At 44.5% G+C, this 20,132-nt stretch overlaps 1 protein-coding gene across 1 annotated transcript in view; it reads left to right on the forward strand.

Annotated features, from left to right (window-relative positions):
* MCF2L2 (MCF.2 cell line derived transforming sequence-like 2) overlaps positions 1-20,132 on the forward strand; it is a 235,619-nt gene that overhangs the window by 29,164 nt on the left and 186,323 nt on the right. The window contains 1 exon segment of the mRNA XM_004382342.1: positions 10,093-10,207. Within this exon segment, the coding sequence (XP_004382399.1) occupies positions 10,093-10,207 (115 nt within the window).

Raw genomic sequence — 20,132 nt, forward strand, 5'->3', positions numbered from 1 at the left:
CTGCTCCCGCGTGCCACGTTTAGGCACCCCAGTCTTGGGGACTGACCTCTGGGTTCCTGACAACTGCCGTGTGGCCCTGCCACTGGAGCAGATGATGAGGTGGGATGAGGTCCTGTAGCCTTAGACCTAAACGCTAATGCTGCCGTAGGATTCTGGCACATGTAATTATACAATGACTCATCTGGGGGAAGGAGTGCCGTTTCTGGTTAACTTACACATTTAACGATCCACATTATCTCTTTCCATATTATTGAAGCATTCCTTTCTGTCCTCATTTCTTAGAGGTGGTAGAGGAAAAACATAAACTGCTACCAGACAGCCCTAGATATGGATTCAGATTCTGCCACTTATAAGCCATATCACCTGGGGCAGTTTGTGTCCTGAGCCTCGGTTTCCTCATTTGTATAAAGGAGTCATGGTGAAGAGGTTTAAATGACACGTGCATGCAAAAGGCTGAGAATTGCAGTTGCCCAGTAAATGCTGGTTCCCTTCTTTCTTTCTTTCTAATGTATTTTATATTCCCATCAAAGTGTTTATTTTAGGTTTATATCACAAAGCACAGTTTTCAGTGTACAGTTTTTTTCAGGAGCTGCAACCAAGTTCACGGTGAATATGGTGTGTGATGCTGCAGTTGAGCCAGGAATAGAGACAGTTGTGACTCTTTAATCTAGAAGTTGGAGCCCTGGTGGTGCAGTGGTTAAGAGCTCGGCTGCTAACCAAAAGGTCATCAGTTCAAATTCAACATCCTCTCCTTGGAAACCCCATGGGCAGTTCTACTCTATCCTGCAGGGTTGCTATGAGTCGGAACCAGCTCCACGGCTCCTAACAACAACAATCTAGAAGTTAGAGCTGTGAAAGCCCCCACTGGAGCAGGGGGAGACTTCTGCTTTAGGAAAGGCTCTTTGACCACGGCTAAGATAGAACCCTTTCATTTCCAGATGTCTTTTGTGATCTTGTTGCTTTTGCCTGCCTTTCCGAGAGAGCAGCATGGGTCAGCTGAGAGAGCGAGCACTGGAGTCAGGAAGAATACCAGCAGCCCTGGATTTCCCTGAGTCACCACCTTGGCACCAGCAGGCCTATTTCTCGTCCTTAACTCTCCTTGTTTACCTGGCAGAGGCAGCAGATGTCAGCAGCCAGGCTGCTGTGGGTCCCTGTGTAGTTGTGGATGTGAAACAGAAATTGTCGTGATTTCAGAGAGAGTTGGGATGTGGGTTAAATAATGCATGCAGAGTGCTGAGCATCGGGCCTGGACGTCAGCGTGATAGCGGCTGCTGCTGATGTGAGAGCTGGGAGCATTTTGGTTGCCGATTTTGTTGGTATTGAGGTCGCTGCCAGATTCAGAGGAAGAGAAGGCGCTTGGGTCACCTGGAAGTGAAAGAGGCGCTGTTGGAGGAGGTGCCAGGAAAATCACGTAATGAGGACGTTAAGGAGAGATTCCTGTCTGATTCTGCATTGGCTTGCAGCCTGCATGTAATTCCAGAGCTGAGGGCATTGCTGCTTAGGTATTTGGAAATGCTTTTTCCTTCTCCTAGGAGATGCTACAACCAGGAAAGGAATGGCATTTTGTAACTTATTAGCAACTGGCTTTTACCTAGTTTAACTACCTCAGTCCAGCAAAAATGATATTCTGATACAAATTAGAAAGACACAATGTATCTATTTCATTTCTGAAATGGAGGTACCTGGTTAGGCAGTGGAGCCCTGGTGGCGCAGTGGTTAAAGAGCTCAGCTGCTAACCAAAAGGTCGGCAGTTTGAACCCACCAGCCGCTCATTGGAAACCCTGTGGGGCAGGTCTACTCTATTCTGTAGGGTCGCTATGAGTTGGAATTCACTTGACAGCAATAGGTGTGGTTTTGGTTTTTGGTTAGGTGACAAATTAGAAAAATAGGTGATCAAAACAGATTTCACTTTGCTAAGGAAATACTTGGCTTCCAAGGCTGGAAAGGGCCACCCTGGACTGGTCTCAGGCTGTGAAGTAACCTGTGGTTGGTCACCTCTAAATGCCATGATTCTGCCGATGACCTCGGACATGGAGGCTGTTTTCTCCCTCCTGGGCAGCTGCAGTAACGTAGTCCTTTGGGGGAGCAGGGAGCCAGGGGAGGAGGGATGGGGTCTGCTTGTAGTGGGAGAGCCTGTGCCAAGCCTCGCAGTGGGAGCTCCGGTGTCCTCGTCACACTCTTTCCAAACAGAAGTAAGATGTTGGCAGCGGTGGCTGCCCCTTGTTGTGGTGGTCAGCTCAGGAATTGGGGAATTTCTGATGTTGGTGGACAGGAGTGTTAGGGAACATCTGACAAGCACAACCTTGAGATCACAGGACTGCTTACCAAAGAAAGACTTACCTTTGTTTAGACAGAACAACAGAAACTGACGCTGACCAACTTAGACCAAAAAAAGGCATTTCCTGGAGTGATACTGGACAACTTAAAAAATCGAAGGACAAGGTGAACCATCAAACCTTGAGAAGGATGGAAACAGTAGCTGTAAGGATCTTGTTGGCATGAATGAATAGAGGGCAGGGGTAAGGTGTTACTTCAGGGCCCTGTCAATGGTGGAAATCAACTCCAGCCATTTTTGCCCTTGTCCCAGGAAAGAGACTGGCTGGCCTGGTTGGTCACATGACTCTACCCATGTTCCCACAACCTCTTCCAGAAGAAGACACGGTAGCTAGACTGATAATCCCAACAAAAGTACAAGCTAAATGGAGAGAGTAACTTTCTCAAAGAGGAACTGAGGTGCTGTTACCAAAAGGAAAAAGGGATAACGGGCAGACAAAAATAGATTACCATTACAGCTTCTTTTTATTGAATGATGAGAGCCGTATTAATCCTTTTTGCTCTTTTATCTTGGCTGCCAAGAAGCTAAGAGCTTGTTTTATGTTCACATGCAGAAGTTGCCCTTAACCTAGGTTATTCAACCACCTCAAAAGTCATACTTCTGGCTACAAGAAAATTCAGCTTATAGAGCTTGTTTGTTTTTTACACCACATAACAAGAAGTTTAGAGGTAGAACTTGGATCAGTTTGGATCCAGTATTAGATTCGTGGCTCAGCAACATCAGAGCTGATATTTCTGTGATTCTCTTGATGTTTCCCTCTCGTTTATTACGTCTTGGTCCCAAGATGGCTGCTGCAGCTGCAGACATCCAATCTGTGTCCAAAGCAGGAAGAAGTAGAAGGAGCAATGCCAACTTCTTCAATTCCTTTTGCCAGGAGAGCAAAAACTTTCCCAGAAGCCCTTGGCAAATTTCTGCATATGTCTCATCCCAGAACTATGTCGTATGTCATATAGCCACTCCTAGCTGCAAGGAAGTCTGAGAAAGCAAGCATTTACCTTTTCTAACCCCATAGTAGAAGGTGGTCAGGGAGAAGGGGTTTGGTAATGAATTAGCCATTTACTATCATCTGCCATAACCCTTTTCCTTTAATTCTGAGGAATTGTCCATTTATATTTATTGTGATAGTTATTCTGTCCCCACTTGGAATCATTGTGTCTGAGTGTCTGTCTGCCTCATGTATAGTCCATGCATGTGTGGTTAGTGGGCAGATGACTTTTCTACATGTAGAGATTCAGGAACAAAGGTTCCTTTTATTTTGTGACGCTTATTATCCACCATCCATCAGTCAGTTTGTCATACTATGGTGGCTTGCATGTTGCTATGATGCTGGAAGCTATGCCACCAGTATTTCAGATAACCAGCAGGATCACCCACGGTGGAAAGTTTCAGCAGAGCTGACAGACTAAGACAGACTAGGAAGAAGGGCTTGGTGATCTGCTCCCAAAAATGATCCAGTGAACACTTTAGGCCCACTACAGAACACTGTCTAACTCGCTTGCTTAGGATATGTCATGAGGAAGGCGTCAATAACTGGAGGAGGACATCACGTTTGGTGAAGCAGAGGGCCAGCGAGGGCGAGGGAGACCCTCAGTGAGGTGGATTGGCACAACAGCCCCAGCGATGGACTCAAACGTGCTGATGATTATGAAGATGACACAGGACCGGGCAGCATTTTGTTCTGTTGAACATAAGGTCGCCATGAATCTGAGCCAACTTGATGGTGTCTGTCTATCTGTCATCTCTGTCTTTTATTCTCTATTTTGTAGACTTATTATCTGCATGTAGAAAGCCAACAGAGAAAAAGAACATAGGAGAAGCGTGCTGCTTCTTCAGAGCCTTGGCTCAGGGATGGCACACCTCAGGTTCTATTGATGTGAACTTGGCTTTGTCGTATAGATACACTTACGAGCAAGGGAAGCTGAGAGATGTAGTTTAGTTGCGTGCCCAGGACCAAGAGAAAATTTCCTTGGTGAACAGCCGCCCTTACCTATGCATAAACTTAAAAAAATAAAAAATAAAATCCCAGCTGTAATGTAAAGGTGAAATAAAATGGAAATAATTTATAGTAAAATGATCTGTATGCTAAGAGCATGCATGCTAATAATAAGAATTTCAATATGTATTTCTAGGTACACTATAAGAAATAATGAAGTAGTCAGGTGAAGTTGCAAATGCTGCCTGATACAAGGGTATGGTAGGATGATCAGACACCCTGAGTGGCCTTACTGCCATGATTTTCTGAAATAGTAAACAATTGTTGGTAAAGTTCTGAACAAAGTAAAGTATTATTATCTTCCTTTGATTTATAGGGTAGCTTGCATTCCTAGAAAATTCATTATATGTTAAAACTGTTTAAAAAAAAAAACCTTGTGATTTTATGGAACACAGAGTTAGAGTGTAGGCTCAATCATTATAAATGGATGTTTCACGTACACTGAGTCTCTGGTGAGACATTCAGATGTCACCTAGGATGTGGGACAGTTCTTTGTTACTCACGACTGTCTGGTGCTTTTGCACATCATTTAGCGTCCCAGGCCCTGGGATTTCCAAAGTGCCTCTTGGAATGGTACCATGACCACTGACAACTCCTGGCACAGAGCCACCTGTGGATGTGGAGAAAGGGAGAAAGAACTGGAAGGAAGAGGAGGGAGCCATCGTTGAGGCAGAGGAGACAGACACAGTGAGGAAGCTCATCACCAGGCAGGCAAAGCACCCAGGGTCACAGGCTTGCTCAGTGCTGATTGGAACCCAGATTTCAACGATTTCAAAGCAAATACTCTTTCTACTGCCTCATTCTACCTCATCTAAAGTTGATTGGGCTCCAGAGCAGCAATCCATGGTCTAATGAGAGTGATTGAGATGAACTAGGGCCTTTAGAAGTACAACCAGAATACTCCTTAGAAGGAAGGATGGTGAGACTATGCCTTACATACTTTGGATCTGTTGTCAGGAGGGATCAGTCCCTGGAGAAGGACATCAAGCTTGGTAAAGTACAGGGTCAGCGAAAAAGTGGAAGACTCTCAAGGAGATGGATTGACACGTGGCTGCAACAATGGGCTCCAGCATAACAATGATTGTGAGCATGGCGCAGGACCGGGCAGTGTTTCATTCCGTGGTACATAGGATTGCTATGAGTTGGAACCGACTTGATGGCACCTAATAACAACAGGGCCTTTGGCTTTCTCTGGAGACTTTTTAGGGTATAACATGCATACAGTAAAGCCTATAGTCCTAAGTGTGCGTAGTTCGATGAATTTTTACATATGTCTATACCCTTGTAACCACCACCCAGATCTAGATAGAGAACATTTCCAGTATCCCAGAAGACTGCCTTTACTATTTAAAGGTACTGAATCCAAAGTTAAAATGAGTTGTCTACAACTGCTGAAGAGTCACTGGTCTTCCTTCTGGGGTTGTAGTTAAGCTTCAGAAATTTGGGATGGGCCCTGGAGGATAGTGGTAATGCTAGTAATTGTAGTCTGTTGAGCACTTACTATATGTTAAGTACTGTCTTAGTTATCTACTGCTGTAACAGAAATACCACATGTGGATGGCTTTAACAAAGAGAAATTTATTCTTTCACAGTCTAGAAGGCTAGAAGTCCAAGTTCAGGATGCCAGCTCCAGGGGAAGGCTTTCTCTCTCTCTGTCAGCTCTGGGGGAAGGTCATTGTCATCAGTATTCCCTGGGACTAGGAACTTCTCAGCACAGGGACCCCAGGTCCAAAGAATGTGCTATTCTCCTGGCTCTTGTTTCTTGTTGGTATGAGGTCCCCCTGTCTCTCTGTTCACTTTTCTCTTTTATATTCCGAAAGAAATTGGCTTTAGGCAAAATCTAATCTTGTAGATGGAGTCCTGCCTCATTAACATAACTGCCACTAATCCCACCTCATTAACATCATAAAAAAACCCATTGCCATCCAGTCGATTCTGACTCATAGCTACCCTATAGGACAGAGTAGAACTGCTCTAAGTGGTTTTCAAGCGCCTGGTGGATTCAAACTGCCAACCTTTTGGTTAGCAGCCTAGCTCTTAACCACTTCGCCACCAGGGTTTCCAGCATTAACATCATAGAGGTAAGATTTACAACACGTAGGAAAATCACATCGGATGACAGAATGGTGGACAATCACACACTAGCGGGAATCATGGCCTAGCCAAGCTGATAACATTTCTTGGGAGGGCACAATTCAATCTATAACAAGTACTTCCCATGTGTCACCTGCAGTCCTCACACCGTCTTCCCAGTGTAGTTGGTAGTAGATCACGCCTTCCCCCGGTGTTGGTCTTCACCATCTTCCTGTCGGATTTTCCAGTGTTCCCACTTCTCCTGTATATGGTGGAAGCCTTCGTGCCAGCTAACGCTCAGGCCCTTCGGAAGGTCACCTTATATCCCAAGCGATTACCAGTGTTTCCTGCAGTAGAACTAGTCCCCTTCCTGAGAGACATTTTGTGTCTAGCTGTTAAGGTAATAACATTTTCTCCACTCTCTTCAATAAGACTAGTTCCCTATAATGAAAAGCTAAAAATTATACTGGGGGGAATGAGGTTTAATTTATTTAAGTTATAATTTTATATAATTTCAGATACTTTGACTTTCTGTATCTCCCTTGAATAGGGCTTCTTTGGAACAATCTTTCTTCCTACTCTTGCATTACCACATTTTCTCACTAGGTGGCACTGCACACCCTGTTGTGGGTTGCCATGACAGCATGTTGGCTCAGCTTTGTTTCCTTGGTGCTTCTGCCCTTTTTGACTAATATTTGGCAGCAGGCTGATGTCCACAGTTAACCTCAGGCCACTCTGTTGTTTAGTATGGTATTAACCAAGATACAAGAAAACGTCACCATTTAGGTGTGAATAGCTTTAATTTATAGTGATAAAAGGTAAAATCATTAAATGGTAGGATCACATTCAAATGAATATTTAAGGATGTTTTGGTTCTTCTTGAAATGTTAGCCAATCCCTCTGCAAATGTTGGTCATTGTACAATAAGTACAGTGTTGTACTACATCTCAATTTAGCCTTACAAGAGAGGTGCCCTGATGGCACAGCGGTTAAGAGCTTGGCTGCTCACCAAAAGGTCGGCAGTTCAGATCCACCAGCCACTGCTTGGGAACCCTCTTGGCAGTTCTGCTGTCTGGGCAGTTCTGCTGTCTCCTGTAGGGTCACTATGAGAGTCGGAACTGACTCGACGGCACCTAACAACAGCAGAGAGAGGAATCCTCTTAGTTCACGTTTCTCTGAAACTATGGAACCCTGGTGGTGTAGTGGTTAAGAGTTGCTGCTGCTAACCAAAACGTCAGCAGTTCAAATCCACCAGGTGCTCCTTGGAAACCGTATGGGGCAGTTCTACTCTGTCCTATAGGGTCGCTATGAGTCAGAATTGACTCGATCGCAACGGGTTTGGTTTTTTGGTTCTGAAACTATAGTTGTGAAACTGCCAAGAGGAAGAATATTGGGTGAAAGCTGAAAGTATCCGGATCTGAATTGTTTTCAGTCGCCATAATGAAGGTAACTCAATCTCCTGGTCAAAAACTGACAAACATTTAATCTATAGGTATCTTCTGAAATTTAATTTAAGCACAGGGTATTTATAAAGGAGCATTTCCTGGAGAAGGTTGACTGGCCATCGAGAAAAATCTCACATGGTTTCATTCCATAGTGATTGGTCTCTGAGAGCCTGACCCACGTGAACAACACTCACAGGACACTCCTGTAGAACAAGCACAATGCCAGCTCACTCTTTGCATGATTACACAGACTAATGTTTGCTTATGAGCATGTTCTCTCGTTGGAAACAAATTCTGTGCAAAGTCAGATTGTAATCAGAAGGTAGTCATTGGGCGTGGACTCAGCACTGATGGAGAGGCGGCTGGATGATCCTAACAGTGGTGTCATCAGGGAGACTGGCCACATGGGTGGGATTCTCTTGGTGTTCGGTCAGGATCCTTTCTCCTTGGGATAACATTGGGGGTCTGCTGTCTGCTTTTGCTTCTCTGATTCTCCCAACTCTGTGCTTTCCTCGTTCATCAGATGCCACACCACACCCAAACCTGTGCGTCTTTCGTTAGCTGTATTAAATACGTGCAGTCACTTGAACTGGCCTTGACTTGGGAGCCAGTATTCCTCTTTAAGGTAGTGTCCCCCTAAGAGCATGATCTTAGATAAGAGCACACAGCACTTCCGCTCACAGTCTGGTGGCTAGGGCAGAGGTTCCCAGACTTTCTCAGTTCTTGCTGCCTTGGAGTCTTAGTTATTTTGTCACATCTCTTCCCCCACCTTTGGCCAAAAGAAATACCTAACATTTAAAACAACTTAATAAGTATTTATGTCCTAACAACTTAGTAGCCATTTGAAAAAATATTACACATAAATTGAAAGAGAAAAGCGACATTCTAGTTTCATTCTTAAGTAACCACACTTCCGTCTGCTAATCAAATGGTTGGCAGTTCAGATCCACTTGCTGCTCCTTGGAAACTCTATGGGGCAGTTCAACTCTGTCCTGTGAGGTTGCTATGAGTCGGAATGGACTCGACAGCGATAGGTTATCTCAAACCTTGGAATCAGACACTCATCTCCCATTCCACGTTGATTTTCAGACCACCGGAACCCCAGCTTTGCAAAGATGTGATGCCATCAGAATCCAGTGCAGTTGAATGTTGAACTTGTGAGCTGTCCAAGCTAGTCGTGTGGTGCGTGACAGGGGTCAAGTGTTTTCCTCTAGAATTTAAAACATCCCATGGTGCCCCTTTGGGTCCACTGTGGGGCCCTGAGTACAGGGCACACAGCTCGGGAACTCTGGGGCTAGAACTTAGTCATGTGCTACATTTAGCTGCAAGGAGACTGGGAAATGTAGCCTTTAATTTGGGTGGCCTCTGCTCTGATGAGTTAAATATTAATTTTTATATTTTTATCCTCACCCGTTCCCGTTGCTGTCGAGTCGATTCTGACTCACAACAACCCTATGGGAGAGTGGAACTGCCCCTTAGGGTTTCCAAGGCTGCAGTCTTTACGGAAGCAGACTCCACATCTTTCTCCTGCGGAGCGGCTGGTGGGTTCCAACTGCTGACCTTTTGATTAGCAGCCAAGTGCTTTAACCACTGCTGCGCCGCCAGAGCTCCTCTGCTGTATGATAGACACTCGCTAAGGGGTTTTTCATGTTTTCTCGCTTAATCCTCCCAATACCTTTCGAGGTAGGCACAAGTCTTTACTTCTGTCTCCCTCTCTGTATCTGTCCATCAATGTATGTCTGTCTACCCATCTGTCATCTATGTCTATACCAACACTCCGACTTAGAGAGGTTAAGTCTCTTGCCCAAAACCACGTGACAGTTAACTGGCAAAGCAGGATCTGAAAGAGCCAGTCTGATTTTAGAGACCACTGTCTTGACCAGTGTGCTGCATGACCGCGGATACTTACTGACTGCAGACACAAAGAGCAGCGTTCTGTACGGATGGTGGCAGTGTTTGCTCTTCAGCTGCGCTGAAGTAATTTAGTCAGTATTACTTTCTTTTTTTTATAGTAACTATCTTCAAAAGATTCAAGAAGTGAGTTCTCACAAGGCCCCTAAGCAAGCATGAAGGAGCACAGAGACTTATTCAAGGCAGCTGAGTGTCAACATCTAGTCTGAGATAACAGAGAGCAAAGGGTGAGGCCCACATTACGTCTCCTGACTGATGTTAGTCCGGGTCCCTTACCTGCAGGGACGTGACATGAGAACATTTGCTAACATCTCAACCCCCTATTTTTGTTGCAGGAGGCCAAGGGAAAGATGGTGCCCCCATCATCACTTTTCCAGAGTTTGCGGGGTTCAAACACATCTCAGATGAGGACTTCCTGAATGTCATGACCTACCTGACTAGTGTCCCCAGGTGAGCTGAACAGTGTCCAACCGCCTTCCTGGAGGCTGGCTTCAGCCCACAGCTTTCACTGGCTTTATTCCGCATTTCCCGTGTGGCAGAGCTGGAGGGTTGGGATAAATCTTCCATGAGCACACCTCATGCTGGTTTGTAACTTGACCGCTTTCTCTTATTCACAAGTGCTGAACAAGGCACGTGGAAAGAGACTGGGAAACAGCGACAGACACGTGTCGGTTTTGACTGTGGTGCACATTGTCGTGAGCTGCCATCGAGTTGGCTCACGCGCAGCAGAACGAAATGCTGCCTGGTGCTGCGCCCAAGACCGATGGTGGATCAGACTGTCCTGCTCTGTGGGTAAGATTTTCAGAACTAGATCACCAGGCCTTTCTTCCCTGTCCGTCTTAGTCTGGAAGCTCCAAGGAAACGCGTTCAACATCACAGCAACACACAAGCCTCTACTGATAGAGAGGTGGTGGCTGTGCTGAGGTGCATTGGCCGGGAATCGAACCCGGATCTGCCTCGTGGAAGGAGAGAATCCTACCACTGAACCACCACTGTCTTGTTGTGTGCTCAGGAAATACTTAAAAAAAATTATTGAGTGAATGAGAAATTGAACAGTGATGGTGCCTTTGTTCCTTCAGGTCCGCTTCTCTAGATTAAGGTTATTCTGGTTTTCTGGGTCATGCAGTATGGGACACAGGGCTGTCTGTCAAGGACTCAGTCTGTATAAGGAGTTGTTTAGTTTAGCTCCTTAAATAAGAAAATCAGGGGCATTTTCTCTTTCTCATCATTAGAGGGGGTAAGTAAGGCAAAGAGCAAGGAACTGCAGGCCAGGTCTGAGAACCATGCGAATAGCTGAGCGTGTGACTTCCACCCTCTCTACACTAGGTCTCTGCCACATCTTTCTGCCACTTCCGTCCGTAAACAACCACAGCTCCAAGGTGGAGTGTGCTGCAGAGTTCACAGTGGTCACGACCATTTCTGGGTCCTAACAAAGAGGTTAAGTTCTCAGCTGCTAACTGAAAGGTTGGAGGTTCTAACCCACCTAGCGACTCTGTGGGAGAAAGACCTGGTGATCTTCTTCCATAAAGGTTACAGCCAAGAAAACCCAATGGGGCACTGCTCTGTCACATGGGGTTGCTATGAGTCGATAATTGACTTGAGAGCACCAAACCACGAGAACCAAAGACGCAGACAGCTGTGGCCATCCAGTCCAAGTCCTGATTCTTAGGGAAAGTCCCAGCCTCCAAGGTCTGTATTGTTTATAATATCATCCTTTACGTAACTGCCGTCCTAGTCATCAGTGCTGCTGTAACAGAAATACCACAGGTGGATGCCTTTAACAAAGGGAAGTTTATTTCCTCACAGTAAAGTAGGCTAAAAGTCCAAATTCAGGGCGTCAGCTCCAGGGGAAGGCTTTCTCTCTCTGTCGGCCTTCTCGTCAGTGTTCCCCCGGACCAGGAGCTTCTCCACGCAGGCACCCTGGGTCCAAAGGATGCGCTGTCTTCCCGGCACTGCTTTCTTAGTGGTATGAGGTCCCCCACTCTCTGCTTGCTTCCCTTTCATCTCTTGTAAGATAAAAGGTGGTGCAGGCCACATCCCAGGGAAACTCCCTTTACATTGACTCAGGGATGTGACTTTAGTAAGGGTGTTACAATCCCACCCTAATCCTCTTTAACATAAAATTACAGTCACAAAATGGAGAACAACCACACAGTACTGGGAATCATGGCCCCGCCAAATCAATACACATATTTTTGGGGGGATGTAATTCAATCCATGACAACTACCATGTGGTTAAGAATCTACACAAGGGCCATGTATGCGGTATGTCGCTTGCTTTCCATTTGCCTCGTCTGATTTAGATGTAAACATCTGCTTTGTGATTGAAAGGCCACCCGGCGTTGGATCTCACCTCTGGGGATTGAGGAAGTTCATAGTTTGTTTTAACCTTCTTCAGAGAAAATTATAAATTTAGTTTTAATTCATTTCTTCAAAGTCTAGTACTTCATTTCATTTCACTAATTCTCTCACTCTCCCTGCCGGTCGCCCAACTGGCAGGCATGATGCCGACGTGAGGATTTGGGACCTTCCTTTCTGGGAGGGAGAGCTGCTTTGCTCACGTTGTTGTCTCTGTCAGAACAGAGTCCCAGGCGGTTTGATTAACGCACTCAGCTGCTAACTGAAAGGTTGGAGGTTCCCTTACACCCAGACATGCTTCAGAAGGAAGGCCTGCTGATCTACTTCCGCAAAAGCAGCCATTGAAAAGCCTATGGAGCACAGTTCTACTCTGACTCACATGGGGTCGCGATGAGTCGAAATTGCTTGGTTAACTCCTACACGTTTGTCAGCCTTCAGCTCTGACCTCATCTCTTTGAGGAGACCTTACCTGAACCCAGTTCTGCTCTCACAGACTCTCCTCTTTATTTCCACGGAACTCTGAGCTTACTCCTTTGATAACACCAAAAAATATGGAAACTATTTCTGCCTCTCCCATGAGACTATGAACTTTTTAAGAGTAGGGGCCGATGCTTTATTTTTAATTCTTGATTCCCAGCCCTAGCACAGTGCCTGGACATAGTGGGTTCTCAAGAAGTATTGTGGATTTCCAGTTTTGTATAATACTTTAAGTTAACAATTCATTCTGAACAAAAGGTATTTGTTGTAGGGTGGGAAGGGGGACAGTGATAGCGAGAAGAGCCCCCAGTCATCACTCCTGCTTCACCTCCCTGCTGTAGGGAGTTGAATTTGATCCCCCTCCTTGGCACCTTGCAGTTCAGTTTAGCAAATTCTCCTTCCATGGGGAGCAACAAGGATGAGGGTGAATGGGGAGGTGGGCAATGAATGGAAGTGTCCCTTCTGCCGTTTGTTTTAAGCTGACTGTCGCATCTCACTTAATCCCCGGGGATGTAGTCATATGCTGGATTAATGGGCGATTTTCATCTTGTATCTGTACCCTTTTCTGAGCACACTGGGCATGGCAGGCTGAGTGCCCTCTGAAACAGGTAGAGAAAACAACAAGGGTTACGACTCTGACTAAGATGCAGAAGATGACACAGGGGCTCCTGTTTGGGCCTGGTTTCTCTTTTCTGCTTTGTGTTGGATCATTTCTTGTAAGCTAGGGAGTAGTTTTCTTTCCTAGAATGCTGTTTGTCTCTTGAGAAAGAGGAGCTGTCTGACCAGCTGTTGGCGTTTCCACTTCTGGCTTTTGCTTATACCACCTCGCTGCCCCACCCTCGTTCCTTTCAACATAAAGCAGAGACAAAGGGCAGGGCCTGAAAGGAGAATGTGACCTGCACTGGGGTTTCTGGTTCCCATTCCAGGTTCCAAAGAATAAAACCACCCTTGTTCATTTCATGACTCCTGTTTATCAGTTTGCATCTTCCTGAAAGTTTACAGTGATTACCAGATACCAGGCCCTTCCCAGATGTCTTATACTCAGATGGCAGAGCTCTCATGACAGAACAAGAAAGTATTGCTACAGAAGAAGAGGAAAATGACAGGATACTCATGGCAGGGAAGGAATATCTCTGTGCTTGAAATTAATAAGAATTTCCTATTGTGGCTGGGGTTATGTGAGTACACAGAGGCTTCCCAGAATAACTCATTCTTCACTGAATCCTTGTTGAGTGCCAGCAGAGACCAATGATGGAAAGAATACACAAAGTCACCGCACCAAAAAGAATTGGTCAGCGTTCAGCCATTTCGGGAGGCAGCATATGATCAAGAACCATTGGTATTGAAGGAAGAAGTCCAAGCTGCACTGAAGGCATTGGCAAAAAAACAAGACTCCAGGAATTGATGGAATACCAATTTAGATGTTTCAACAAATGGATGCAACACTGGAAGCACTCAATCGTCTATGCTAAGAAATTTGGAACACAACTAACTGGCCAACTGACTGTAAGAGATCCATATTTGTGCCCATTCCAAAGAAAGATAGTCCAACAGAATGTAGAAAGTATCCAACAATCTCATTAACATCATACACAAATAAAATTTTGCTGAAGAGCATTCAAAAACGGTTACATCAATACATCCACAGGGAACTGCCAGAAATTCAAACTGGATTCAGAAGAGGACATGGGATGCGGGATAGCATTGCTAATATCAGATGGATCTTGGCTGAAAGCAGAGAATACCAGGAAGATGTTTACCTGTGTTTTACTGACTATGCAAAGGCATTTGATTGTGTGGATCATAACAAATTATGGATAACATTGCAAAGAAAAGGAATTCTGGAACACTTGATTGTGCTCATGCGGAACCTGTACACAGACCAAGAGGCGGTTGTTCAAATAGAACAAGAAGATAGTGCATGGTGTGTGTCAGGGTTGTGCCCGTTCACCCTACCTATTCAACCTGTTTGCTGAGCAGATAATCCAAGAAGCTGGACTATATGAAGAAGAACCGGGCATCAGGATTGGAGGAAGACTCATTAACAACCTATATGATATGCAGATGACACAACCTTGCTTGCTGAAAGTGAAGAGGACTTGAAGCACTTCCTGATGAAGATCAAAGACTACAGCCTTCAGTATGGATTACACGTCAGCATAAAGAACAAAAATCCTCACAAGTGGACCAATGAGTAACCTCATGATAAATGGAGAAAATGTTGAAATTGTCAAGTATTTCATTTTACTTGGATCCACAGTCAACCCACAAGGAAGCAGCAGTCAAGAAATCAAACGACATATTGCATTGGGCAAATCTGCTGCAAAAGACCTCTTTAAAGTGTGAAAACTCAAAGATGTCACCTAGAGGACTAAGGTGGACCTGACCTAAGCTATGGTATTTTCAGTCACCTTATATGCATGCAAAAGCTGGACAATGAATGAGGAAGACTGAAGAATTGATGCTTTTGAATTACGGTGTTGACAAAGAGTATTGAATATACCACGGACTGCCAGAAGAACGAACAAATCTGTCTTGGAAGAAGTACAGCCAGAGTGCTCCTTAGAAGGGAGAATGATGAGACTTTGTCTCGTGTACTTTGGATGTGTTATCAGCAGGGACCAGTCCCTGGAGAAGGACATCATGCTTGGTAAAGTAGAGGGTCAACGAAAAAGAAGAAGACCCTCAACAAGATGAATTGAGACGGTGGCTGCAACAATGGGCTCAAACATAGCAACAATTTTGAGAATGGTGCAGGACCAGGCAGTGTTTTGTTCTGTTATGCGTAGGACAGTATGAGTTGGAATTGACTCAACGACCCCTAACAAGAACAACAGCAGTGTGTGGGGTACTGTGTTAGGTGCTATTGTTGTTAGTTACCACGGAGTTGGCTCCGACTCATACCAACCTTATGTACAACAGAATGAAACAACACCTGGTCCTGCGCCATCTTCACATTGTTGGTATGTTTGAGCCCATTGTTGCAGCCACCGTATTAATCCATCTCATGGAAGGTTTCCCTCATTTTCCCTGACCGTGCACATTACCAAACATGACGTCCTTTCCCAGCGAGTTTGGTGCTATAAAGGACTGAAAAGGCCATGAGACAATGTGTTGAGCCTTAGGATATGTATCACATAAGTGTTGTTAATGATTTTTTTGTGAAATGTGTACACAAAGGGCTGTAGAAGCTCAGAAGAGGGAAAAGTTACTTTAGACAGCAAGAACTGGGAAGCTTCAGGAATGAAGTGGCCGTGAAGAATGGATGAGATTTCTGCGGGTAGATATGGAGAGGGATATTGTGCAGAGTCTTTGCACGTTTCGTTATAATACCTTACTTGTGAATTTTAGGTATAATACTTGTGAGGATGGCGCAGGGCCGGGCAGTGTTTCAGTCTGTTGTACATAGGGTCGCTATGAGTTGGGACCGACTTGATGGCACCTAGCAACAACACTGTGGAGAGAGATCAAGACGGTATTTAAGAGCTTTGGACTCAGCCCAAACCTAGATTGGTATCAAATCCCACTACTCGCGGCTGTGTGACTGGGGGCAAATGACTTGGCTTCCATCTCTGTCTCACTTGGGTTCTATGTTTGCAATTGCAGTGTTTGGGATTGCAGATCATCCAGGTTGACCAGAACTGAGGGAGGCTCTTTTTCAGACGTAGAGAGAACGAGAGAGCTGGAAAGATGGCTGGGAACAGATTGGGCAAGGCCTTTACCAACAAGTTAAGGAATTTCGGCACAGTACACAGGAAGAGGCCATTGGAGTTTTTGAGAGAGTAGCAGCCAGATTAATTTTGTGGCGGCATGCAGGATGGATCAGAGAGAGCGGGAGAAAGGAGGCAGGGAGACAAGTTAGGGGCTTAGACGCTGGGATGGGCATGAAGTAAAGAGGGAGTGAGCTAGGATGATGGCTGGAGGATTGGATAGAAAGGGATGGAGGAGAAAGGTCTTGGTGACTGGGTGAAGGGGAGCGTGAGGGAGAGGGAGAGACTATTGATGATGCTCAATTTTAGGAATCTCATTCACAGCTGTCTTCATTTCTTTTACCTGTCTGGGTGTATGGGATTCAGATCCCACTACATTTTGGTTTCGATTGTCTCACCTTGGTTTATTTTGCTACTTTTTGTGGCTCTCCCTTGTCAAAATCATGGTAGGACAGTGGTTCTCAGTCTCGGCTATACATTTGAATCATCTGGAGAGTATTTTAAAATCCCAGTGTCCAGACCCTAACGAAGACCAGTTGATTCAGGACTTCTGCGGGTGGGGGTGTAGTGAGGCCTGGGCTTCGGTAGTGTTTTAAGCATCCCAGGTGATTCTAGCATGCAGCTAAGGCTTACAGTCATGGTGCCAGGAGCAGTAGGGTGGAGCTGTGATGAGAGCCAAGAGGCATTTGAGATGTATGAGGAAAGATGTTTGGAACCAGACTTAGCTTTTGAATAGGATAAGATGGTGGGGCATGTGGGGCAGTTGAAAGCAAGATTGAGGGAGGGCTGTGCTGAAATCTTTCACTTCTGTATTCACAAAGTTTTGTATTTTTTCTCTTTAAATGCAACATAAGCAAAAAGTTTGATTTTCTGAGCTGTCCTGATCCTGGGATTCTTTTGTGAATTATTTGTGGTACATAAGGAACTATTATGTACTTTACTTCCCACAGAGACCATGTTATTAAAATACATACACCATTACCACAGACCATCAGTTGTTCATATGCAAGTTCAAGTTGAAACTGAAGAAAATTAGAGCAAGTCCACAAGAGCCAAAGTATGACCTTGAGCGTATCCCACCTGAATTTAGAGACCATCTCAAGAATAGATTGGACACGTTGCACACTAATGACCGAAGACCAGACAAGTTGTGGAATGACATAAGGACATCATACATGAAGAAAGCAAGAGGTCATTAAAAAGACAAGAAAGAAAGACCAAAATGAATGTCAGAAGAGAGTCTGAAACTTGCTCTTGAACATCAAGTAGCTAAAGCGAACGGAAGAAATGATGAAGTAAAAGAGCTGAACATAAGATTTCAAAGGGCGGCTCAAGAAGACAAAGTAAAGTATTATAATAACACATGCAGAGACCTGGAGATAGAAAACCAAAGGGGAAGAACATGCTTGGCATTTCTCAAGCTGAAAGAACTAAAGAAAAAATTCAAGCCTCAAGTTGCAATATTGAAAGATTCTACAGGGAAAATATTAAACGATGCAGGAAGCATCAAAAGAAGATGGAATACACAGTCACTATACCAAAAAGAACTGGCCGATGTTCAGCCATTTCAGGAGGTAGCGTATGATCAGGGACCAACGGAAATGAAGGAAGAAGTCCAAGCTGCACTGAAGGCATTGGCAAAAAACAAGGCCCCAGGAAGTGACAGAATACCAGTTGAGATGTTTCAGCAAACGGATGCAGTGCTGGAAGTGCTCACTCATCTATGCCAAGAAATTTGGAAGACAGCTACCTGGCCTACCGACTGGAAGAGATCCATATTTATGCCTATTCCCAAGAAAGGTGATCCAACTGAATGCAGAAATTATCGAACAGTATCATTAATATTATACTTAAGTAAAATTTTGCTGAAGTTCATTCAAAAGCAGCTGCAGCAGTATATCGACAAGGAACTGCCAGAAATTCAAGCTGGATTCAGAAGAGGACATGGAACCAGGGATATCATTGCTGATGTCAGATGGATCCTGACTGAAAGCAGAGAATACCAGAAAGATGTTTACCTGTGTTTTATTGACTATGCAAAGGCATTCAGCTGTGTGCATCATAACAAATTATGGATGTAAAGAATGGGAATTCCAGGACACTTCATTGTGTTCATGAGGAACGTGTACATAGATCCAGAGGCACTCGTTCGAACAGAACAAGAGGATACTGTGTGGTTTAAAGTCAGGAAAGATGTGTGTCAGGGTTGTGTCCTTTCACTGTACCTATTCAATCTGTATGCTGAGCAGATTATCCAAGAAGCTAGACTGTAAGAAGAATGGGCCATCAGGATTGGAGGAAGACTCATTAACGACCTGCATTATGCAGATGACACAGCCTTGCTTGCTGAAAGTGAAGAGGACTTGAAGCACTCACTGATGAAGATCAAAGACCACAGCCTTCAGTATGGATTGCACCTCACATAAAGAAAACAAAAATCCTCACAGCTGAACCAATAAGTAACATCATGAAAAATGGAGAAAAGATTGAGTTGTCAAGGATTTCGTTTTGCTTGGATCCACAGTCAACACCTATGGAAGCAGCAGTCAAGAAAACAAAAGACGCATCGCACTGGGCAAATCTGCCTAATTAATCTCTTTAAAATGTTGAAAAGCGAAGATGTCACCTTGAAGACTATGATGTGCCTAACCCAAGCGGTGGTGTTTTCAGTTGCCTTATATGCATGCGTGCGAAAGCTAGACAATGAATAAGGAAGACCAAAGAAGAATTGATGCCTTTGAATTGTGGTGTTGGCGAAGAATATTGAATAGACCATGGACTGCCAAAAGAATGAACAAATCTGTTTTGGAGGAAGTACAACCAGAATGTTCCTTAGAAGCAAGGATGACGAGACTATGTCTCGCGTACTTTGGACATGTTTTCAGGGGGGATCAGTCCCTGGAGAAGGACATCATGCTCGGTAAAGTACAGGGCCAGTGAAAAAGAGGAAGACCTTCAAGGAGATGGATTGACACAGTGACTGCAACAGTGGGCTCAAGCATAACAACCATTGTGAGGATGGCGCGGGACCTGGCCGTGTTTCGTTCTGTTGTACATAGAGTCACTGAGTTGGAACTGACTCAGTGGCACCTAACAACAACATTACAATATCACTTGTATGTTTCCAATGACAATGGAGGGCCTGGTGACCTATTAGCTGCTATCTGCTATGTAAATTATACTAATAATTTTCACGATCCAGTGTATAACCACAGCAGAACAAATCCTAGGGGTCAGTTTCTCAGAGGGGATACTTAGGCAAGACACTCATTGAAGTTATGTCTCCTGAGGCTATAGATTGCAGCTAGGTGATTTTAAAAGGCATTAGGAAAACATTCTGAAACACAGAGGTGGTCAACTATTTTTTAATCACAGTTGTTTTTCCCAAAATCAATACTTATGTAACTAAACATGGATTTTTAAAAAATTGAGGTGAAATTCACATAACACAAAATTAACCATTTTAAAGTGAACAAGTCAGTGGCATTTAGTAGATTCACAGTGTTGTACAAGCACCATCTCTGTCATTGAGCAATTGCTCCCCATTCCCTATTCCCTCTTCCCTCCAGCACCTGGCAATCACCAGTCTATGTTCTGTCTCTGTGGATATACCTATTCTGGATATTCTGGATAGTTCATATAAATGGAGTCATGCATTATGGGATTTTTGTGTCTGAATTCTTTCACTTAGCATACATTTTTTTTTTTTTTTATTGTACTTCAGGTGACGGCTTACAGAACACATAGTTTCTCATGAAACAGTAGTACACATGTTGTTTTATGACATTGGTTAACAACCCCACAACATATCAACCCTCTAACTTCTCAAC

Source organism: Trichechus manatus, unplaced genomic scaffold (assembly GCF_000243295.1).
Source record: "Trichechus manatus latirostris isolate Lorelei unplaced genomic scaffold, TriManLat1.0 scaffold00092, whole genome shotgun sequence".
Lineage (NCBI taxonomy): Eukaryota > Metazoa > Chordata > Mammalia > Sirenia > Trichechidae > Trichechus > Trichechus manatus.